Raw genomic sequence first — 19,359 nt, forward strand, 5'->3', positions numbered from 1 at the left:
GCCGAGGTGAACTACCGGAGTGGATTATTAACAGGAGCCTGTCTTCGATTTGTTACAAATTACAGAGAGGGAGGGAAAGAACATCTTGCGCTGATCTTTGTCAATTTTACGATGGAAATCTGAGCCTGATCCAACTTGGCCTCTTAAATGCAAGATTTGCACCTGCTAATCGTCCAATAAATGTGCTGTCCAAGCAAATTACACTTCAGTGAAGGAAATGTAATACAGAAATTGACAGTAGAGGATGTTGGCAGGATGGGAAAGTCTGTCTCGGCGTCCCGGCATCAGCTTTACAGAGTAAACACTTCCCACCTTGTTAGAAGTCTCTCACTGCAGTTGTTCGCCATTTGTAACATCTGTCAACATGAAAAGTCCATTAACATTCTTGAGGTTTTCCTGGTTGGGGGGGCAGCATCCAAAGCAAAGAGACCCAGACTTCCCTCAACAGAAAACTCCAGACTCATCACAGGGTGGAAAAAAAAAAGAGTTGATCCCAGGTCGATTGAGATACAACCCAACTAAATACAGGTAACATCCAACTTACGACCTGCTCGACTTACGTCCACCCGTACTTACAACCACGTCCAGCAGATGCTTTTTTTTTTTTTTTTTTTTAGTCAATGTCTGGTACCAGAGCACGTAGCAGTCCGGCAGCACAGTATCCCAGCATCTCACACTCACACAGCAATCTACCACTACAGTAGTAGCTATGACCCTTGCGTCTGCTATTTTGAATGGCATTCGACTTACTTCCAATCTGACTTACGACCGGTTGGTCGGAACCGATCCCGGCCGTAAGTTGGATGTTATTTGGATACAGCACCTCAGCACAACCAGTAAAAAGCACTGACACTATAACCTCCATAATGCACTGCAACAGCATAGGCTCTTGAGCTGATTCTTCAATTAAATCCAAAGGTTTAAACTTTTCAAGTTTCATGAAGTCACTTAGAGGACGCAGACCTCCGACAAGCAGCTCACTTCTATTTTAGGTGGCTGCCTTGACAAAAACTGCTCCTGGACTTGACGTCGTTCTCCCCAAAGAAGACAACAAACTGTCAACACAACAACAGCAACAGATGTTGACCTTATTGGAAATAGTAACATGTCTTCTGCACCTCTTCCGTCAGCTGACACGAAGCGACTAACATCACAACTCTCTCGTTGTCACTCACTGTCTCACAACCACAGTTAAGCCCCTGATAAAAAGTGTTAAAACTGGAGGTTCTTGCAGTCAAATCATGACTTTTCAAGTTATTTTTCATCAGGTGTAATTTCTTCATCTCTTTCTAAGCTTACGACTTCTGTGTTCACTGTCAATATTTGGGCAGACAGAAGGCTAACAGGTACGTTTTCCATGTTAACAACCTCGACTACAGTGCGTATAAAATCATGCAGACTCGTCCTAAACCTGTGTGGCTGGCTTTCCTCCAAATTGAAATCAGATCAAAAATGTTTTGCTACTTTGAATGAATTGACATTCAACTTGTAAGAGAATAAAATCAAGTTGACATTCCTGGCGGTGTACCGCCGGGCAAAGCTCGAGCTGCTAAGAGACCAACTGTCTGAGAAGAGAAAACACAAGACGGTCCGGGAGGACAAGAGTTCCCAACTTCCTGCTTTGTTGCCCACAAATGCGTCACAACATTTCTTCTCGCAAAACACACACTCTGACAGGAGCCGAGCAAGAACCCAAAACAAAACAAAACAAAAAAAAACAACCACAACATAAGTGGCTCGGTGAGAGATTCAAATACATGCAGCTGTCCTCAAATATATTTTTGCTAAACTGTCCATGAAGACAAACCCTGAAGGGTAAACATTTGTTTGCATGTTTTCACTAGGGACCTTGTCTCTTCTCATCCCCAAGCATTAATAAATACCAACAGTGCTTTGCATTTGTCTGGTTGAAATCAAGACTCAAGAATGTTCTGGTCACTTATGCAGCCAGGCCGAGTTCAGATATACATTTCTCTTAAATTATTAATGAGCCCTAACACTACCTGTCTGTACACAGTCTTGCCACTGTACCGCCGGGTCCATAATGCACTGCAATAGTTAACGATATCTACCTGCACAAAAAAAATAAATGGAACACTGCTTTGTGTGAATTGAGCAAACTATGGGTGGAAATCAGAGGCATCTAGCAAGACAACCATAACCGAGGGTGGATCTATAGGTAGCCTATATATAGCGCTATTTTCTTGTCTTCTATTCAAGCAATATTCCGCTCCTCTGAACTAAGTGGTGAAGCAACTCAACAAAATGATCTCCAGTCGTCCACCAGTGTGAGCAGATGTCCACCAGTAGGCCCTGTCCTTACGACTCAACACTTGCCACGGAATACAAGATTCCTCGTAACTCTTCAAAAACTCTAAACAATCATGAACATGGGGTAGGAATGAGAGAGTCTGGTGATGCTATAAGAAACATTCTGCTGCCCACAAAACAGATTAGATTAGATTAGATTAGATGGCCTTTACTAGGCCCACAGTGGGGACATTCAACGTGTCACAGCAAGACACATACCACAAGACATTTTATATATATACACATATATATATATGAAATCGACATAAACCAAATCAATACAAAAATCTAAATAAATAAATAAGTAGTTAAGTAAATAGATAATAATAAATCAAAATGGTTCCATCGTGCAGTGAGGGTGGACCATCCTGCCACTGAATTGCCGTACAGAGTGTCCTGGAGGGGGTGAGACAGATTGGCCACAGTCCTCCCGTCTCCCAGCAGAAATGAGGTCCAGGTGCAGTGGGGCTTCCATCAGATGCTTGGCTCTGATACAATAGAAAGGAATGTCTGCCCAACTGTCCTGAATCCCATCAAACACCTCCAGGGGAACATGCATCGTTCCATCCACCACCACATCACATCAAACTGTCCAAGAGTTTGACAGTCATGAAATCCCTCAGCAATCCGCCGTCTCCTCGCAAGCATCCCCTGATGTTGGAGGCCACATTCTCCATTCAGAATGTGGCCTCACTGGGAGAACAGTGACTGTTCTCCCAACAGTCACTGTGAATGATCTTGGACACAAGTTAGATCAGCCTGTTTGTTTGGAGTAAGATTCCAAAAGCAGAACTCTATAGGTTGATTTATCATTCTTGTGCTATCTTGTTCTCAAGACCTGCTGCCAAGCAGTGAATTAAGAGCTCCAGCTGGAGTATTCCATCCATCATCATCATCATCCAGGTCGTGTTGTTCAAGTGTTGCCTTTATTCTTTTAAGCAGTGTATAATAAATGTTAATCCTGCTTGTCCAACTGTGAGACGACTCAACTGTTTTCAAACAGAACCCGCAGCACCGTCATGTGATGGCTGAAGGACACTGTGGGGTTTCTGTGTGTTCCCAGGAAAACAGATTCTCTATGGTAGGAGATTGAGCATGTGATCGCATTGCCCACAATTAACATTTCTTTTCTGATGAAAGAAACTCCACCAGTGATCTGGGTCAAAAGGCAACCGTCGGCCAGGAAAAAGATCAACCGGAGTTGGCTGTGGCATGTGGTACAATTCCCATGAGAAATGAGTATAAGGAGTCACGTCAGGTATGAGGTCAGGCAGTGACGCTCTTTGTTTGTCAAGTTGTGTTGAAAGTAGGAACACGATCTTCACAGCACATCACTGCGCAGAGACAAGCCAGTCTGGTGTTTGATAAGGAGGCCGCAACCAGGAAACCATGACTGCTTCACAAACTTTTGTGAACGTTCGCCGATTGATGCACCAGTTTTTACCACAATCACAAACCTAAAATCCACAAAACCGTCACAGGAACAGCCAATGATAAGCAGTGAAATCCAAATACATGTGTACGATCGGCTGCGTGGCTCTCGTGAGCGGCAGTGAAGCCCACATTCACACCCCACATGCGACACCGCAAATAAGCGCATGTGTGAAGCTCGAACGTCTGCTGACATGAGAATCTGTCAGTTCTCAACATAACAGGGAATCCATGGATGCAAGCAAGTGTAATGCTGCATTGTCAAGGAAGGACACGGCGTCGCTCGTGGTCTGAGATTGTCAGACTGCATTTGATCTGAATCTGAAATGGAGAAATTTGAATTTCTCCACAGTGGAGGTTTTGTTTTTAATGGCACCTGTTTGTCTGTTAGCAAAATATCAGGACAAGTTCAGGGAATTTATTGTAATTTTTAGGACATGTTGGTAGCGGGACACGGACTATGACATTTTGGTGGTGATTCCGTGGAGTCAGCAAGGGCACTGGCCTATACTGAAGGAAAAAACTTGGTCGACTTTCCCGCTTTGGGTTTCAACTAGGTTGTGCGAGCCAGTTCCAAAATGCTGTCAATGCCCCTGCTGTTGCATTGACTGCATTTCAATTTGTTGCTCAATGATATCAAATTGAAACGTGATCTGTATGATGTGATCTATATGACGATCACACCGATAAGCTATCAATTTGTAATGAAAACGTAGTGTTGATGAGAGCTTCTGGGAACATGATGTAGAAAAAAAATGAACGGTAATATCACCTTAATTTAGACCAACACATGTTTTATTAAGGACAGCTGAAAATATGTAAGAGTGCACTGTCAGGTGGAGCTGTGACAGGGCTATGACAGCAAAAATGTTTACAGCGGTAGCACAGACTGGGACAAACTCCAGGTTGGTCGTCTAGCTCGAAGAAATTCAGTTCCCAATTGTGACGCTCATATGTTGCCAAGCACTGGACTAAGCAAGAACTAACAATCTTGTTTTCTGCTACGAGCCAAGTATAGGCAAGTATATTTCCATTGCAAGTGCACAATGATGCAACATAGTTTCCACTGAAAACAGAAGGACCACACTGAGCCACAACAGCTAACACAATGATGCGCCAGTGTACGGAAAATTACAACTTTACTGACCCACGTCCCTGGTTTGAGCACTCGTTTGGTCACATACCCTTATTTTCTGGGCGAGAATCTCGGGTAAGTGACTCGTACCATACAAGATGTCGTGACTTTCCACCACCAAATGAATGTCTCCTCGTCCATGTCACGTAGCAAATGAGGTGGCGCAGGATGTGTATTGTAGTTTCCTGCTCAAATAGGTGTTTAACTTTGAAATATTACAGGATCCTCTTTGCCGAGTTCCTGCCTGTACGACCCCCTGTACTCTGAATTGATGAGGACGTGAAGCGATCCTAGATAAAAATAGCTGTGAAAATGAAGCACCGTGGCGTGTGTTCTGGGAGGCTCCGTGGCGCAGCGCGGCGCTCCCAGTGGAAACTCGCCTTCTGCTTTCGGTGGAAACCGGGGCTTATATTGCAGAACGATAAAAGTCACACAGCAGACCTGCTGCTGCCGTGACTGAGCAGTGAGTTGGAAAGTGGGCGGGGGCACTACACAACACACCGGGGTCCTTCATACTGCAGGCTGTCGCAGGTGATCAGTTCTATACTTGGATAGCGGACCATCACCGCTACTCTCAAATGCAGGACAGCAATATTGGGCAAAGTTTACCATACCATTCTCTACACTCTCTGTCTGATTTTTTTGAAGTATAAAAACCGTTCCTGCGGTCTCTAGCGAGAAGACCTTCTCTTGGACATCTTGGATGACACAGACGCTTGAAACAATTCTTCACGCAACACTGCCAAGCAAGATGAGTACAGCAATCACACATGGATATGAAGTGAACGAGGTGGGATGCTGAGCTTAGGTGGCTCTTTGGTGCCACCTGGCAGAGCCAATCAGGAGCCATGATTCTGCCCAGCAGCCTCAGATTGCTGCGCCTCACCCATCATGAGTCGCCAAACAGCCAAGAATCACTTGTTGCAATCTCACCTTTTAAATTCTTCGGATGATTCTGCTTGGTGCGCGGCATCTTTCCACCTCAGTTCACAGGTGCATCTTGGGAGAAGAGGGGTCTAGCGGCGGTCCTTGAGAAGAGCCGAGTCCTGAGCCGTGGTGCGGGCTCATCTACAGAAGAAAAATACAGAGTCAGAATCGAAACTGTGGAGGCCTTGTTTTTAGAGCGGCAGCTGCCTCCTCATCCAGGACAGAGATGCTGATTGAGCTCAGCCTGAAAACAGTTTCCAGACCTTTGAGCTGCTCAGGAATACACACTTGGCTAGTAGTACTTCAAGGGGCAGATAGACTTTCTCTGCATGAGAAAGTCTATGAACGCTAGAGGAGCCACCATTAGAAAGTGAGAGGGGGCGACATGTTTCTTAATGGACAAATCAGTGGTGATACACCGCAGCGGCTCTTCCGCTTGACAGCTGTCTGTTTGGATGATGAACGAGCGACACAACAAGTTCCTGTGTGCTCAGGCGATGAACCCCTGGGGCGCTGCAGAGGTAATGTCACAGTACACATCAGACATCAGAAACCAACCCACCAACATGCTGGATTTTTTTTTTTGTCACAAGCTAGAAGATCACTTCATGAATATTCTAGTTGCACAATGTAGTTAAACCAATACGTCACTATCAGAGGTGGAATTTAGCCCAGTGTTATGTGGTATCAGTACTGGGCTAAATTCCCAGACAAGAATGTGAGACTGCTTTTAACACTATAGTCCCAACCACCGTTTAGTTACGAGTCATCTTTATTGACTAGATTGGTAGTCTGGTTCCCTGGACTCTGGACCGGCAGTGGGAACCAGCCTGCCGTCGGGAGGTAAAATGTGAGGTTATGTACACATGCCACTCTGTTGCCCCTCCGCCACCACACTAGACCTGGAGATCAAATGTGGCAGTAGTTGTGGAGGGTTAAGAGAGGCAGTGAAGGTGTTTTGGATTACGGTGGCCAGTCGTACATCACAGCCATTCGAAGAATGTAAACATACAGTGCCCCATCACCTGTTTCTCTTAACCAAGGCGTAATGGAAATTAGGGCTGCAAAGACCATGGTTGACTATAACCAGTTATTAAACTAGTCACCCATCAATGCATGCGTGAGTTAGGACAATGCACAGTTAGAGGAGAAATGGCTGAGGCTCCAGAACCATGGCGACCCAAAGCCTAGAAAGTATGGGACCGTTTCAAAGACTAAAGTGAGACGCAATATTTGCCAAATATAACCTTCAAACCACATTATGAGCAATTAAAATGTACTTTTTTTTTAAATACCATTTGTGTTCTTCCACAACAACCAAATATGTAGGTGTGTTCATATACCCACACACGTCACGGGCTGACTGGTCGACTTACCAGTTAGATAGTCAGTGAATAGTCAATCAGCACAAGCCGTTACTTGCAGCCCTAATGGAAATATTTTCCTGAGTTTCAATTTTCAAAAGAAATATTGAATTTTCTCATCAATTGCACTCAATAGAGTGTGGCCACTGAAAACTGAGCCCAAACTGCTTCTTTCATTTCCTTACATCACAGTTGGACTAACATGGACGTTGTCTTTTGAGTGTCTCGCTAAAGTCAAGTATATCTGTTTGTCTTGCTTAGAAAGTTCAGTACTTGTGTTGCACTGTGTATGCTAATATTAGCTAACGTGGCTCATGACTGCACGCCAAAACACTAACAATGAAGGATACCACTTCTGGGTCCTGGCTTAAGAGAAAAAATAAAGTGATGATCCAATATTTCGTTCTACTTAGGTTTAATAGTCTTCAATAAAAAACTGAACTTTGTGTTTGCACAGTGAAATCAGTAATGGATTACATTTCACACTGATGTTGTGTGTTGTGTGACGTTTAAAACAGGCCATTGAAATAGTTGTCATGCATGGGATCATCGGCCCACAACAGAAAAGCTTCATTAAAAACAGCTATCCTCTTCTCAAAGTCAGCTAAATTTTGAGGCATAAATGCATCATCGAATAAGGTCATAAATAGTAATGAATTGTGTTGGTTGTTGCCGGGTCAGTGAACAGAACAGATTATGTAAATGTTTGGTGTCATCTAGCAAGTGTGCTCCCTGGATGTGTTCACGCTCATGTGCGGAAAATGGTTTTCAGACTTGCTACCGAGACTTGACAGTTACATGGACTCGTCTCGCTGTCTCTGCAGCCTACGGTCTAGTCTTGGTCTCGGGTGTCTCGGGCCGTGATAGTGTCCGTCATACAATACCAGTGCAATGGTATTAATACAAGACACGATATTTATATGTTCAGCTACTCTTTCATTGTTAGCCTTGCCACGTCATCTGTAAACATCGCCATAATGTTATGCTAATGTGCTAATGTTAGCACAGAAGCTTCATGTGAGCATGTGCTTCTTATTTGTTGCCAGAGCATTACAGCGCCACTACAGTCCTGGCATGTGTACTAGATGGTTGTCGATGGTTCCAGTGGTCCGTGTGGACCGCAGAAACGCCTTTGTCTTTACGGAGCACTTTTTTTTACACAACGATCGGACTGGAAAATGTGCGGCCACGTGTGGACGAGGCCGTAGTTCAGCTAGTTTTTGGCAGACTCTTTCAGTCTTGCTCTCATGGAGTCTGCTGTGGTCTTGGCAGCAAACAACGTTTGAATGACAGAGACGTATGAACTCATCCTCTCTCCCATCAGTGATTCGGAGTAGAGCCACTGTGTCTCAGCATACAAGAGATCCTACAGTCATGCCAGGTCCAAATCCAAGAGAGGATGGAGAGACGCCAGTGGCGTGATTGATCAAGGAGCAGCATGCAGCATCGTAAACCATGGCTATAAAAGCTGCAAACTTCGGGGACCAAAAGGTGTCATCCAGCAATTCACCTTGAGTTGTCTGACCTGGCAACCCAACCAGATTGCCTGCTCTAAAGAAACAAGACGGCCGGGGAAAGGAGGCTCCAGAACTCAACAATGAAACAGTAACCATGGTGGATGAAGCTGAAGACGATGATGTCAGGACAAATCCAGCCCAGCCTAACAAACACATGTTTATGAACGTGTCACGCATCGAGTCCAAGACAGGAGCAGGTGGTCAAGGAGCTGTGGAGCAGTGGAAAACATGATTCCGGATGCATCCCTGCCCTGACATCATCCCTGTGGTGTCCCATCATCAACATCATGCTGCAGCAAAACCAGCCTTTGTTTTCCTCCCATCACCGTTATTGCATAACACTTACTACAAGTGGATGTTGGCTTTTCCTCCACGGCTACATGTGGCGCCACAACAATGACATCATCATCATCATCCCAGTGTGAATTGACGGGGGGAAAAAAGACAAACATCCATGGCACACGGATCAGCTCACCTGGATCCTTGACTGGCGCGATTCACGGGAGCCGGGAGAGAGAGAGGCTCATCTCTCCTGCGAGGAAACGCCACCCTGACACGGATTTACTTGGTCCAGGAATCCGCGCAGGTGACGGGCGCGTCAATGATTTCGCACCTGAGGATCAACCGCGTTACGTAAACGCGGTGGCCGCGCGCCGGGATGTTGTCGGTGGGCTCCGGCGGGAGGCTCGGGTACGTGAACGCAACGCAGGTGTCATTCAAGAGGTAGAGACGGTGAACACAAACAAAGCGTGGTGGCCGCGTATGTTGGAGCCTGTTGCTGCACGTGAACGCCCTGCGAAGGAGGGAGGAGTCAGGGAAAGCCCCTCGCTGTCTCCGCACCAGCGCTCGAGTGGGACGCTGCCCTCTGGCCGACAATACCCCGCCGCCGCGCGGCAACACCGCTCCGGAAGACGCACCCAGCCTCTCAGAACCGAGCCCCACTCGGTCCCAAACGAGACCGGACCAGGGAGTCTCGGGGAAGTTGACCAGAAGCCAGCGCGTGTCCGAGTCCGCCGCGCCACCGGAAACACGCCAAAACACCGCGGGAGGATTTCGTCATACTCACATTATCTACGCTTGTAACACACACCTTTGCAGCAGCGCCAGGGCTTCTTCGGCTCCGCGCTTCCACCGTTTCTCCGTCTCCCTCACTTTCTATTGAAGGAAACCGACAGGCCCACTGACGTCACCGGGGGTCCCGTCTCCGCCTCCCGGCTGTGAAGTGTCCTCTGCGGGAGGAGGGAAGCTCCCGACAGCCGCAGCGCCGCTCGCTTCCCCCCCGTTTTTAGCACGGCCACAACCCCCTTTCGCGTCAAAGCCCCTCATATTATGGACATTAAAGCGCCTTCGTTTGCTTATATTGATTTGAAATGGCCTTTTACGCGTCCAGCCGCGGGTTCATGTCCCGGGTCGCCTCTCGCGAACCCCCTCGAGAGGCCCCATCCAGCGTCCCTGCCGCACATAGTTCAGGACTGACGGTGTTCCCGGAGGTTCCTTGTTGTCGGGTCACGTTGTGCCCCTCCGCCACCACCGACCGGGCTTTCCCATGCTCAGACCCGCAGCGAGGACACAATAGCGGGCCTTTCCACTGGAATAATAAATATGGGTCAGCCGAAGAGCATGGCCGGCGCTTCTCTGGTGACTATGGAGGAGGGCTTTTCTGTTTGGTGCCATTATATAACAGGGGTTTTGATCGACGTCTGTGGCATTCATCAATATTACCACACCATTACATAAGTATAATGGAGCTCTGTAAACTGGAGTGCTTCCATTTATCGCCATTAGAACCACAAAAGAGTCTCTCTGTTTTTGGACTAGAGTCACCTTCAGATGGACTGTTGTACAGAGTCACGGTTGGAATTTAACTTCTGTTTCATGAAGTTTGTATAACTAGCGTTGCTTTAACAGAAAGTTAGACCACGACTCCACCTCAAAGCATAAGTGACGCTATCTATGATGCAAGAAAAATCACGATATGCAGAAAATATATATCATATTTCAGGATTGTCATTCTTTAAGAATGACAAAAACATTTTTCCAAAACAGCAAGAGGACGCGCCGAGTTGCCTCAGCTGGACTCAAACTTGTGTGTTTACTGTTTATCTGTTCTGTTTTAGGAGCTAAAATAAGCATGGTTTTGAGCAGTGCCACCACTTCCAGTGTTACACAAGCAGTTCCAGCAGAACAAGTCTGTTTACCTCAGTGAGGACAGAAAGTTTTAGGAGATTCCTCCAGATTTTCCGAGTCAACAATCAGTCAGGGGTCAAAGCGAAAGCACCGTAGAAGTCGCTCCAGGGTGCATCTGTGTCAGTCGCTCTGCAGCAGGTGAGAACCTGAGCGGGAGAGTGAGGAGAAGAATGGTGCTTCACTGAACTACTTTTTGTCCTCATGACGGTATGAGGCATCGCTGACACTCATCGACGGCCAGACAAACAGGAAACACAGCTGATCATGAGCTGCAGAAGCAGGTCATCGTGAGGTGAACGTGAGCTGTTGATTTAGAAGTCATTTCTCCAGGCTTTACAGGCAGCCTTTGGCTCACAAGTCACTGCCTGGATCACCAGACCAGACACTCTGCAAGCTAAAAGCCTGGGCTGGGGAAAGGGTGATGTCAATGAGAGGTCCTCACAAAGATGGAAAGACAAATATGTGCGTGTGAGTGCTTAGCTTATCCTACTTTGTGGGCACCACTTCTTCTCAAAACTCTATCCTTGTGAGAACTATATGACTTTGTGGGGACATTTGGTTGGACACCACGAGGAAAAGCCACCATTTGAGGATAAAGACTTCAAAATAACTGGGTCATTACAATTGGGTTTCAGTTTGGTTCAGAGTCCTGGTTAAGGTGAGCCATGTGTTTTGGATGGTTAGGTTTAGGAGGAGAGGCTGAGGAAAGCATGTCAATGAGAAACCTCACAATGTCCCCACAAGGATAGGAAGACAAACAAGTGTGTGCGTGTAAATCTTTTAGGGTTGATCTCATCCAAATTATTCACCAGTCTGGAGACGGATGAGCAGCTCAAGCAAAGCAAACTTTGAGTCGGACATTCAGGAATGACTTCTTATACTGTAAACAAAACCATGATTTTGAACCCTCAGCGTCTCTTTCTGCTGCCTTGTGTTGCTGTCTGCGTTGACATGTTGCAGAAGTGAAACCTCCGATTTAAAACATCTTCAGCATTACGTCCGATCTGAAACCTCTGGTCGCTGATGCATGTCCGATTACAGCAAACAGAGTGAGGCGACTGAGCAAAGTGTGAAGGGGGGCACAGACACTCAGGTAGGAATCCTGTAGGAGAGCAGCTCCTTAACATTTACCTCAGTATTTAAGATAAAAAAAATCATCCGGAGACGGTGACAGGCGGAAGTTACACTATTCTTGTGCATGAAAAACTGTGACCACACACACAGCTGATATCAGTGTGGTCACTGCAGACACGTCAGGTGTCTGTGGGAGGAAACCATAGATCACTTTTGACAATGACGCTTGTTATTGTTGCCTGTGCTACTTCTGGGTCGTCAATCATGTGCTTCCGGTGAAAGAAAAGCGGGGAGTTACTGGGCTTCAGGTCAGAGATACCGGAGGAGCAGTTGGTGCAGGTGAGCGAGGGGGCGCTGGGGTTATTTTGAGCCTGTTAATTTGGCCACGGTCAGCGTGGGAGGGTCAACTTGTGACGCTGCACAGGAAGAAAAGCTTGGGCCATTTTACACCACGGGGCTAAAAATAACGCGAAACAAATGCACGACGGGCACTTTTGACAATGCTACTACAGTGAAGTCATGCAGCATGTGATGTCACACTGCAGCCTGGGAGTTTCTAAATTTATTTTAAAGCAACAGCGCAGCGTTCTGAAGCAAGTTTCTGAAGCCAAACGGGAAAACGGTGGAGGAGGCTGCGAGTTGCTGGCGAGACCAGACGGCTGTGCGCTTTAAATATGCAATCTGAATGTGAAATGTTTATTATAGGAAGGCAGGAACTCATACATGATTGAGTGTGACCCGGAGTCGTGCTGTGTTTGGGAACACTTGCAGTAAACATTTAGCTTAGCGCTGCAGACAGATGTATCATCACTAAATTATAATTTGTCATCCAGGGTGATCGGCGCAGCTTGTAAACAACATCCACACGTTTTCCCTTTCGCTCAGAGCAGAAATGTCATCCATCTTTCAGACCTCCTGTGGGTAGCATGAGCCACTGTATCTCCAACACATCCTGGGTTTGGCCCTGGGCCTCCTCCCAGTTGGACCTGAAGAGAGGAAGAAGAAGAAGACACACGAGTCACATCTTCTCAGTGTGGAGGCTCCTCTCACAATTTCCAACCCCACGTTTCCACCAAAAAATGGAGCACTGCTAATCCACTTTCATGCTAGTCAATGACAGTGTTTCCACCAAGGGAAAGTTCCAAATACTGTAAGTGAACAAACTGAAATAAACATTTACACGTTTGTTGTCCCCTCCAAGTCCCAACTGCAGCACCTTGTCGCACGTCTCTAGTGACTGGTGGATCAAGCCGCTCCCCTGCGCTGTCATTGGTGCACCCGGCGGAGTTGTTTGCCAGAAATCTCTGCAGGAAAGATCAGTTTCAAGGCGTGTAGAAACAATGGGAGGGCACCATAGCGTCTATCTACCATCTTTTGGTGGCTTCACAAACATTGTGACCACAGGTGGGAGTAGGAACATAGTTTGTTGAGAGCCTTATTGAGCTCTTTCTTCACCTTGACAGAGTGCAACAGTCCTTATTACAGACTCTGCACTCATGAACGGGTCACTGAGATACCTGAGCCCCTTCCGAGGACGAATCTCTTCCACAAATTTCTTTCATTTGACTGCAAGTGGAGAATCATTTACGAATACTTAACAGAAGATCTTTCAAAAACTAGTGAAGAACGAGATCCCATGTCCTCTCTTTCATCTGTACAGTATTGCGCGTATCCTGAAACAAAGTCGCCATATGCGTCTTGAATCATCGCTAAATTGATGACGTTAGAACGAAGAGGCAGGCTGAGGGTTCTAATGTTCAGAACGTCAGGGTAAGATAAAAGTCTTCACTGAGAACTGACGAAGATGGGCTATGTGGAGCTCAGGTCTACAGAAGCCCAGGAGAACTCACAGATGAAAGGGAAGAGGAGGTCAGATGCCAGAGATCAAAGGAACAGCCGAGCACAGAAGAAGCTAGAGAGGTAGGAACGGGAGTGAAACAAGTCTGCAACAAGAATACTGGAAGGACTTGTCCCTGGTTCTTTGTAGCAGGTTGCTGGAGTGTCTGCGGCTGGGAATATGAGTGGCAGAGAAGGTGAGTTGAATGCAATGGAATGGTGCTATTGGGCAGAACAACCGGCAGCGTCATGACTTGTGTGCTGGTCCTTCGTGTCACGAATGGCTTGAAAAGCTGTACTCTAAATAAGAAGAAAAGGACAGTCATACATGCAAATCACAAAAGAAAAAAACAGATGACGTTCATGTTCTGGCAGCAGCCTGAATCTTCAGTGTTATTCAGCTGCGCTTGCTGGGAGGAAAGAGGCGGCGAGGTTTACCCGAGGTAACTTTGCTGCAGTGAGGCAAATCTTCTCGTTAATAAGTGATTGTGCGACAGCCGCCCACCTTCACATCACAAGCCTCCTGCAGAGCGAGGCTCGGGACTCGCACGGCTCTATGACTCACCTGTTTAAGGCACCGCTCAGAACGGCACATTTGAATAGTGGTACTTTTTCGATTGACGGAGAGATACAGCCATGTTTTCTTTTCGCTCACGGATTTCAGTTTGATTCACTGAGTGGAAGAGTTGCCGTGTCTTTTGTATTGAGGAGGACCGGTGCTTCACCTAGACTTCCTCTGATACTAGAATGCTTTTGAACTTGAGAAACATTCCGTCATTTCCCAGCAGGGTTGCCACAAAAAAGTCAGTCCGCCACCTTAGCTTAACCTGTCTTGACCAGCCTTTAGTCACTCCTTATTCGCCACTGCTAACATTCAAAACTGAAATTATTGTTCTTTTCTTTTGGTTTCCAAGGTCACACGTTATACATGGTTTAAAAAACGAAGAGAAAGTTGATTCAGATTTTGAAACGGCAAATGTGGTAGTGCATTATGGAACCAGGTGGGACTTTAGTAACTGAACTCATGTGACAGGACGTGTACATTTACGTCACATGACCATCTCCTTAAGGCTTACAGTCTCCATCCCTGCTTGGCTCATATAAATAGCTTTTAAAAGACTGGGAGCCGCGCAAACTAGGAGCCATATTCCCTCCCTTTGGTTTCAGAACCAACTGTATTTATACTTGATGTTATCTCAGTTGAGCAGTAGTTTTCGCTGAAACCAGTTATGACCACAGCTACGGTGTATTTTTTAATCTCACATTTCTGAGTTAAAGTACAGTTATTTTGCCACCCACATGCCCTGGTGCGTCCTAACCTTATTTGCATCACAGAGAAGAGGGCAACAGGACAGCGCCACCTGCGAGTGTTATGCTAGCTCTAAACACTACATTAATGTAATCAAAAATAAGCTTTATGGTGATTTTATGTGATCACATTAGGGAGAGTCATGGTACACACTCCAGATCCATTTTTAAAAATTTTAAATACTGACTAGAGGAGGGTTCTCACTATTGACAAACTCAATTCAAACATTAGTTTTTTTAGTCTGCATTTGGCAACACTGACTGCAGTTGGACAAGTGTTCTGCCCCCTGCTGTGAGGCAGGGGAACTGCAAGCCCCATTTCATAGCCATTTACAATCGCTCTCTGCTCTTATACTGAGCTTACAGACAACTGTAAACCGAACACAGACTCACTACATCAGCGTAGCTACTGACATGTAGGAAAGGTGTTGGAGCATTTGAATAGTGACAAACAGAGAGCGAGAGAGACAGCAACACAGTCCCCTGCAGTTATTGCACAATCCGAGGTGAGGCTCTCTGCCATCTCTTCTCTGTGTTCAAACCAAGAATGTGAAATTCCGGCGAAAAGGAAAATGACCTAGTAGGACAGGTAGCTGAATAAATATATAAGTGTTTATTAATGTTTTCATTTTCCTGATTTAACAATAACGTATGCAAAGAGGGAATTCCACGTACTGGGCAAAGAATTGAAAAAATCTTAGAAGATAAAGTAGTGTTTCTTTGAGGGCTACCAAGCTGCATCTCGGATCCACCATGTTAACATTCCGCAAACTTTTGAGCTGGCCACCGGTCTACTTTTTTACTGCGACTTGAGAGACGGTGCCTTCCAGGGAGTGGTGCCTCGATGCGTGTTGCGTTAACATGCCTGCAGTATAGACAGGTGCCAAGGCGCCACCTGCTCAACTTACCTGAGGTTTCTGCAGAAAGAGACCTGAAGTCCATGAGCAGATGGATCAACTTCTAGCCAACTAGATGCCCCGTCGGGTCTCGATACTGGAGCAGGCAGAATTGAACAGAAGATGGGAACTTCTCGAGGGGCTAAAAGCTAATAATATCTGCAACGGTTGACCAATAAAAAGCACAGCTGCAATGGAACAAAAGTCTCCTCTGTGAAGAGAAAACACTTTGTTTGTATCTACTCTTGTTCTATTTATTGAGAGTGAGAATGAGAGAATGGAAGTATTCATCAGGGAATCCTGTGCCTTATTTCTCTTGGCACACATTTTGGATGAAGGTTGCCGTCAGTCGAGTGTATTTATAGGGTGGCGTCCGGCCTGCCTCTTTCTCTGCGGATGTTTCCTTCTACTCCAGTTATGCAAGGTAAACCTGCTATAAACACCCGTCATAAACACGGGACAATGGTTCTGGAAGCAGATCTGTCCTGTGGAGATAAGCCCCTACACTGCGTTTTCCACTCAGAACAGCCAAGCCACTGTAGTCCAGGCTTTTTTTTTTTTTTCAGAGCAAGTTATTTAGCCGTCTTGTTCTTTAATGGATGAGATTTGAGGCAACGTTTCTGCTCCCACATATTCCGAGTGGCTTTGTTTACACCGCACATACGATGTTACATAACGGAGGCTGTTGCCGTGGTGATCCGTCAGACCTCACCCCCCCAGCGAGCCTCACTTTAAACAATTCTGAGCATTTGACTGGTGGGTTGAACACTTGCTGGTTAGGAGACGACGTTACGTGGGTGACCAGGGATGGTGCGGTGAGATGGAACATACCAGCCAGCGTCCCAGAGCTGACATGTTATCCTGCTTAGCCCAAACTTAACACTCGTTCACAGTCTCCAGATATGCTCCACTGTAAAAGACACTTCCTTTCTTCGAACATTTAGGTCAATGCTTTCATATTTAATCTGTCGCGCTGAATTCTAGCCAAGTCAAAACAAATCTCACATTTAATCCTTTGTGCGAAAGTCACAGCACTGTATTCCGGCCTTTAAATTTCTTGGAAAATGGCTGTCGGATTGTGGAGAAATGAATCGCGAGTCTTTCCAAGTGACCCACATAGCCAGGAGTGTGCAGACGAAAATGTTTGAAGCCGGAAAAGTCTGAGCCAACGTCCGTCTCCGTCTCTGCTTAAAGTCGCTGCGACAGTTAATGACTGGAGTTTCCATCCAGCAGGAGACCGGACTTTCACGCGAGCTGCAGCTGTGACGGCACCTCCGAAGAACCCCTGAGGAGGATGTGGGATGAGGGAGGCCGGGTCGAAAAATCCTGAAGCCACTGAGTGTTTTCAGGGGCAGCCTGGTGTTGTGTCAACATTTCCAATGACGTCACCCCCGAGGGAAAGTTTTCCTTCTATTAATGAGGAAACATTCGGAGGGTCACTCAAGTCCACCGCTCAACCGAGCAGAACCAATTGGTGTGTTCTGGGACCTGAAATAGTTCAACTCAAATGTATTGGTTTTTATTCTTATGGGGTAAATTTGCAGTCCCAAACTAGCCAAATACCAAAGCGAAGATCATTGTGGACGTTATAATGCAGCAAGAAAATTGGTTTCTGAATCACCAAGTGACAATTTAAGTCACTATTAAGTCAGTAACTGTGTCCGAAACACGACTTTATAGCTGCTCTGCTGAATAGCTAAGTGACATTATCACTACATTTTTACAGTTTAAATACATTTGAGTCAGTGAATGGCCCTTCTATCCAAGCTCAGCGGGCACTAAAGCTCAGCCGCGCACGTCTGAAAGACATTCACAAGACGAAGGAATGGAAAATGGTCATGTGAGTTTCATGGTCCATGCCACTTTTAGCCCGGCGATGGAAAAAGGAAAGAAGGAGAGGAAACTGAGGATCAGGCTGGAAAAATGCTGAAATAATCAGAACAGAGGAGGAGGAGGTGGAAAAGCTCTCTGCTGCTCCGAACATCCACTGATTTATGGTTTTACACATGAGACTTAATAGCCTTCCACCGTCTCTGCGGGTCTGTGCTCCGGGGAAAATCAGGGATTCACAGACCTGCGTTTCTGATCAAGGAGGTCAGAAGAAGCGTGAGCTTCCAAACTACAGAGGAAGCAAGTCAGCTCTCCATCTGACTCTGCGTGTGACCCGAGGCCTCCTCCTGGACCATGTTCCTTTTGTAAATCAATTTTTCAAAGATTTGTGTTCCTTCCTTCCTTCATATTTCCATCGACATCTTTGGAATTTAACCCATGATAAACCACTGAACTGTAAATCTTGTATCAGTTCACCACCTGAGCTCTGCTTTCCACTCTCGACTCTCCTTGTGGCGACTGGTTGAAACTACAGCCTGCCTGGGTGATCCTGCCTGTAGCACATGGCTGATGTGTTGCTGAGAGTTGGCGTCTTGTTGTCAAATATTTGCCGTCGTGGGAGCAGACAGGCCTTCGACGCACTGTGGACAGCTCTTCTTCAGATGCGGAAGTGAGAACTTCTTCTTTCTCCTTTGAATGCCTCCTTCACCTGTTTTGTTTTTATTTACCGAGACTAAAAGCCTCTACTTTTTTCTTGCGGTCTGAACTCTGCAGCTTATACAAATATATGGATTATATATGGACCATATATTAGTCCATATATGGAATATATATGATTTTTACAGACTAAAGAGCATCATGCTGCCAAAATATTGAGCCTTGTCACATCAAACCAATGAAATCTGTTTTTACTTTAAGTGCTCAAAATGCCCGCGTGTCCACAGCTCCGCCAACAGAGCCGATCACCTGGAGGACCGGAGACGAGAAGCAACAGCAGAGACAGGCTGTGGTGTCAGAACTTCGGACACATGGGTGAAAACGGCACATTTTGAAGCTCTTCAATGTCAATAAAAGACATGAGGAGTTCATGATTCAAGTTCAGAACACTGCCAAGTTTGTTTCATGAGTCGGTCTCAATGCTGGGCCCGGATTTCCAAACCAGTTTAGAAGTGATCCTCATGCATTTTTAGCCCGGTGCACCACTGTACCCGAGGCTTATTGATGAACAAGTTCTGTTTTCCTTCTTGAATTCAGTGGGTGCGGCTAATATCCTACTGCCTTCTGAGGGTGAACTGTGCTGCCTTCTTAGGGTGAACTGTACTGCCTTCTGAGGGTGAACTGTACTGCCTTCTGAGGGTGAACTGTACTGCCCTCTGAGGGTGAACTGGACTGCCTTCTGAGGGTGAACTGGACTACCTTCTGAGGGTGAACTGTACTGCCTTCTGAGGGTGAACTGGACTACCTTCTGAGGGTGAACTGTACCGCCTTCTGAGGGTGAACTGTACCGCCTTCTGAGGGTGAACTGGACTACCTTCTGAGGGTGA

At 46.3% G+C, this 19,359-nt stretch overlaps 1 protein-coding gene and 1 long non-coding RNA gene across 7 annotated transcripts in view; one reads left to right on the top strand and one right to left on the bottom strand.

Annotated features, from left to right (window-relative positions):
- The window catches only part of hivep1 (HIVEP zinc finger 1), a 44,396-nt gene extending 34,520 nt beyond the window's left edge, over positions 1-9,876 (bottom strand). For 2 of the 4 annotated variants that reach the window (XM_053861591.1, XM_053861595.1), the window contains exons 1-2: positions 9,751-9,858; positions 5,810-5,944 (exon numbers count right to left, since the gene is read on the bottom strand). In XM_053861591.1, the coding sequence (XP_053717566.1) occupies positions 5,810-5,849 (40 nt within the window). In that variant the 5' untranslated portion in view covers positions 5,850-5,944; positions 9,751-9,858. Of the gene's footprint in view, positions 1-5,809; positions 5,945-9,159; positions 9,451-9,750 lie in introns of those variants that run through there. The other 2 variants (XM_053861594.1, XM_053861592.1) reach the window with 2 other exon arrangements.
- LOC128756847 (uncharacterized) overlaps positions 1-19,359 on the top strand; it is a 110,594-nt gene that overhangs the window by 80,721 nt on the left and 10,514 nt on the right. For 2 of the 3 annotated variants that reach the window (XR_008414317.1, XR_008414319.1), the window contains one exon: positions 12,856-19,141. The exons of the other annotated variant lie outside the window; for it this stretch is intronic. This is a non-coding gene — a long non-coding RNA (uncharacterized LOC128756847). Of the gene's footprint in view, positions 1-12,855; positions 19,142-19,359 lie in introns of those variants that run through there. 3 annotated transcript variants of the gene reach the window in all.

Source organism: Synchiropus splendidus, chromosome 4, assembly GCF_027744825.2.
Source record: "Synchiropus splendidus isolate RoL2022-P1 chromosome 4, RoL_Sspl_1.0, whole genome shotgun sequence".
Taxonomy (NCBI): Eukaryota; Metazoa; Chordata; class Actinopteri; order Syngnathiformes; family Callionymidae; genus Synchiropus; species Synchiropus splendidus.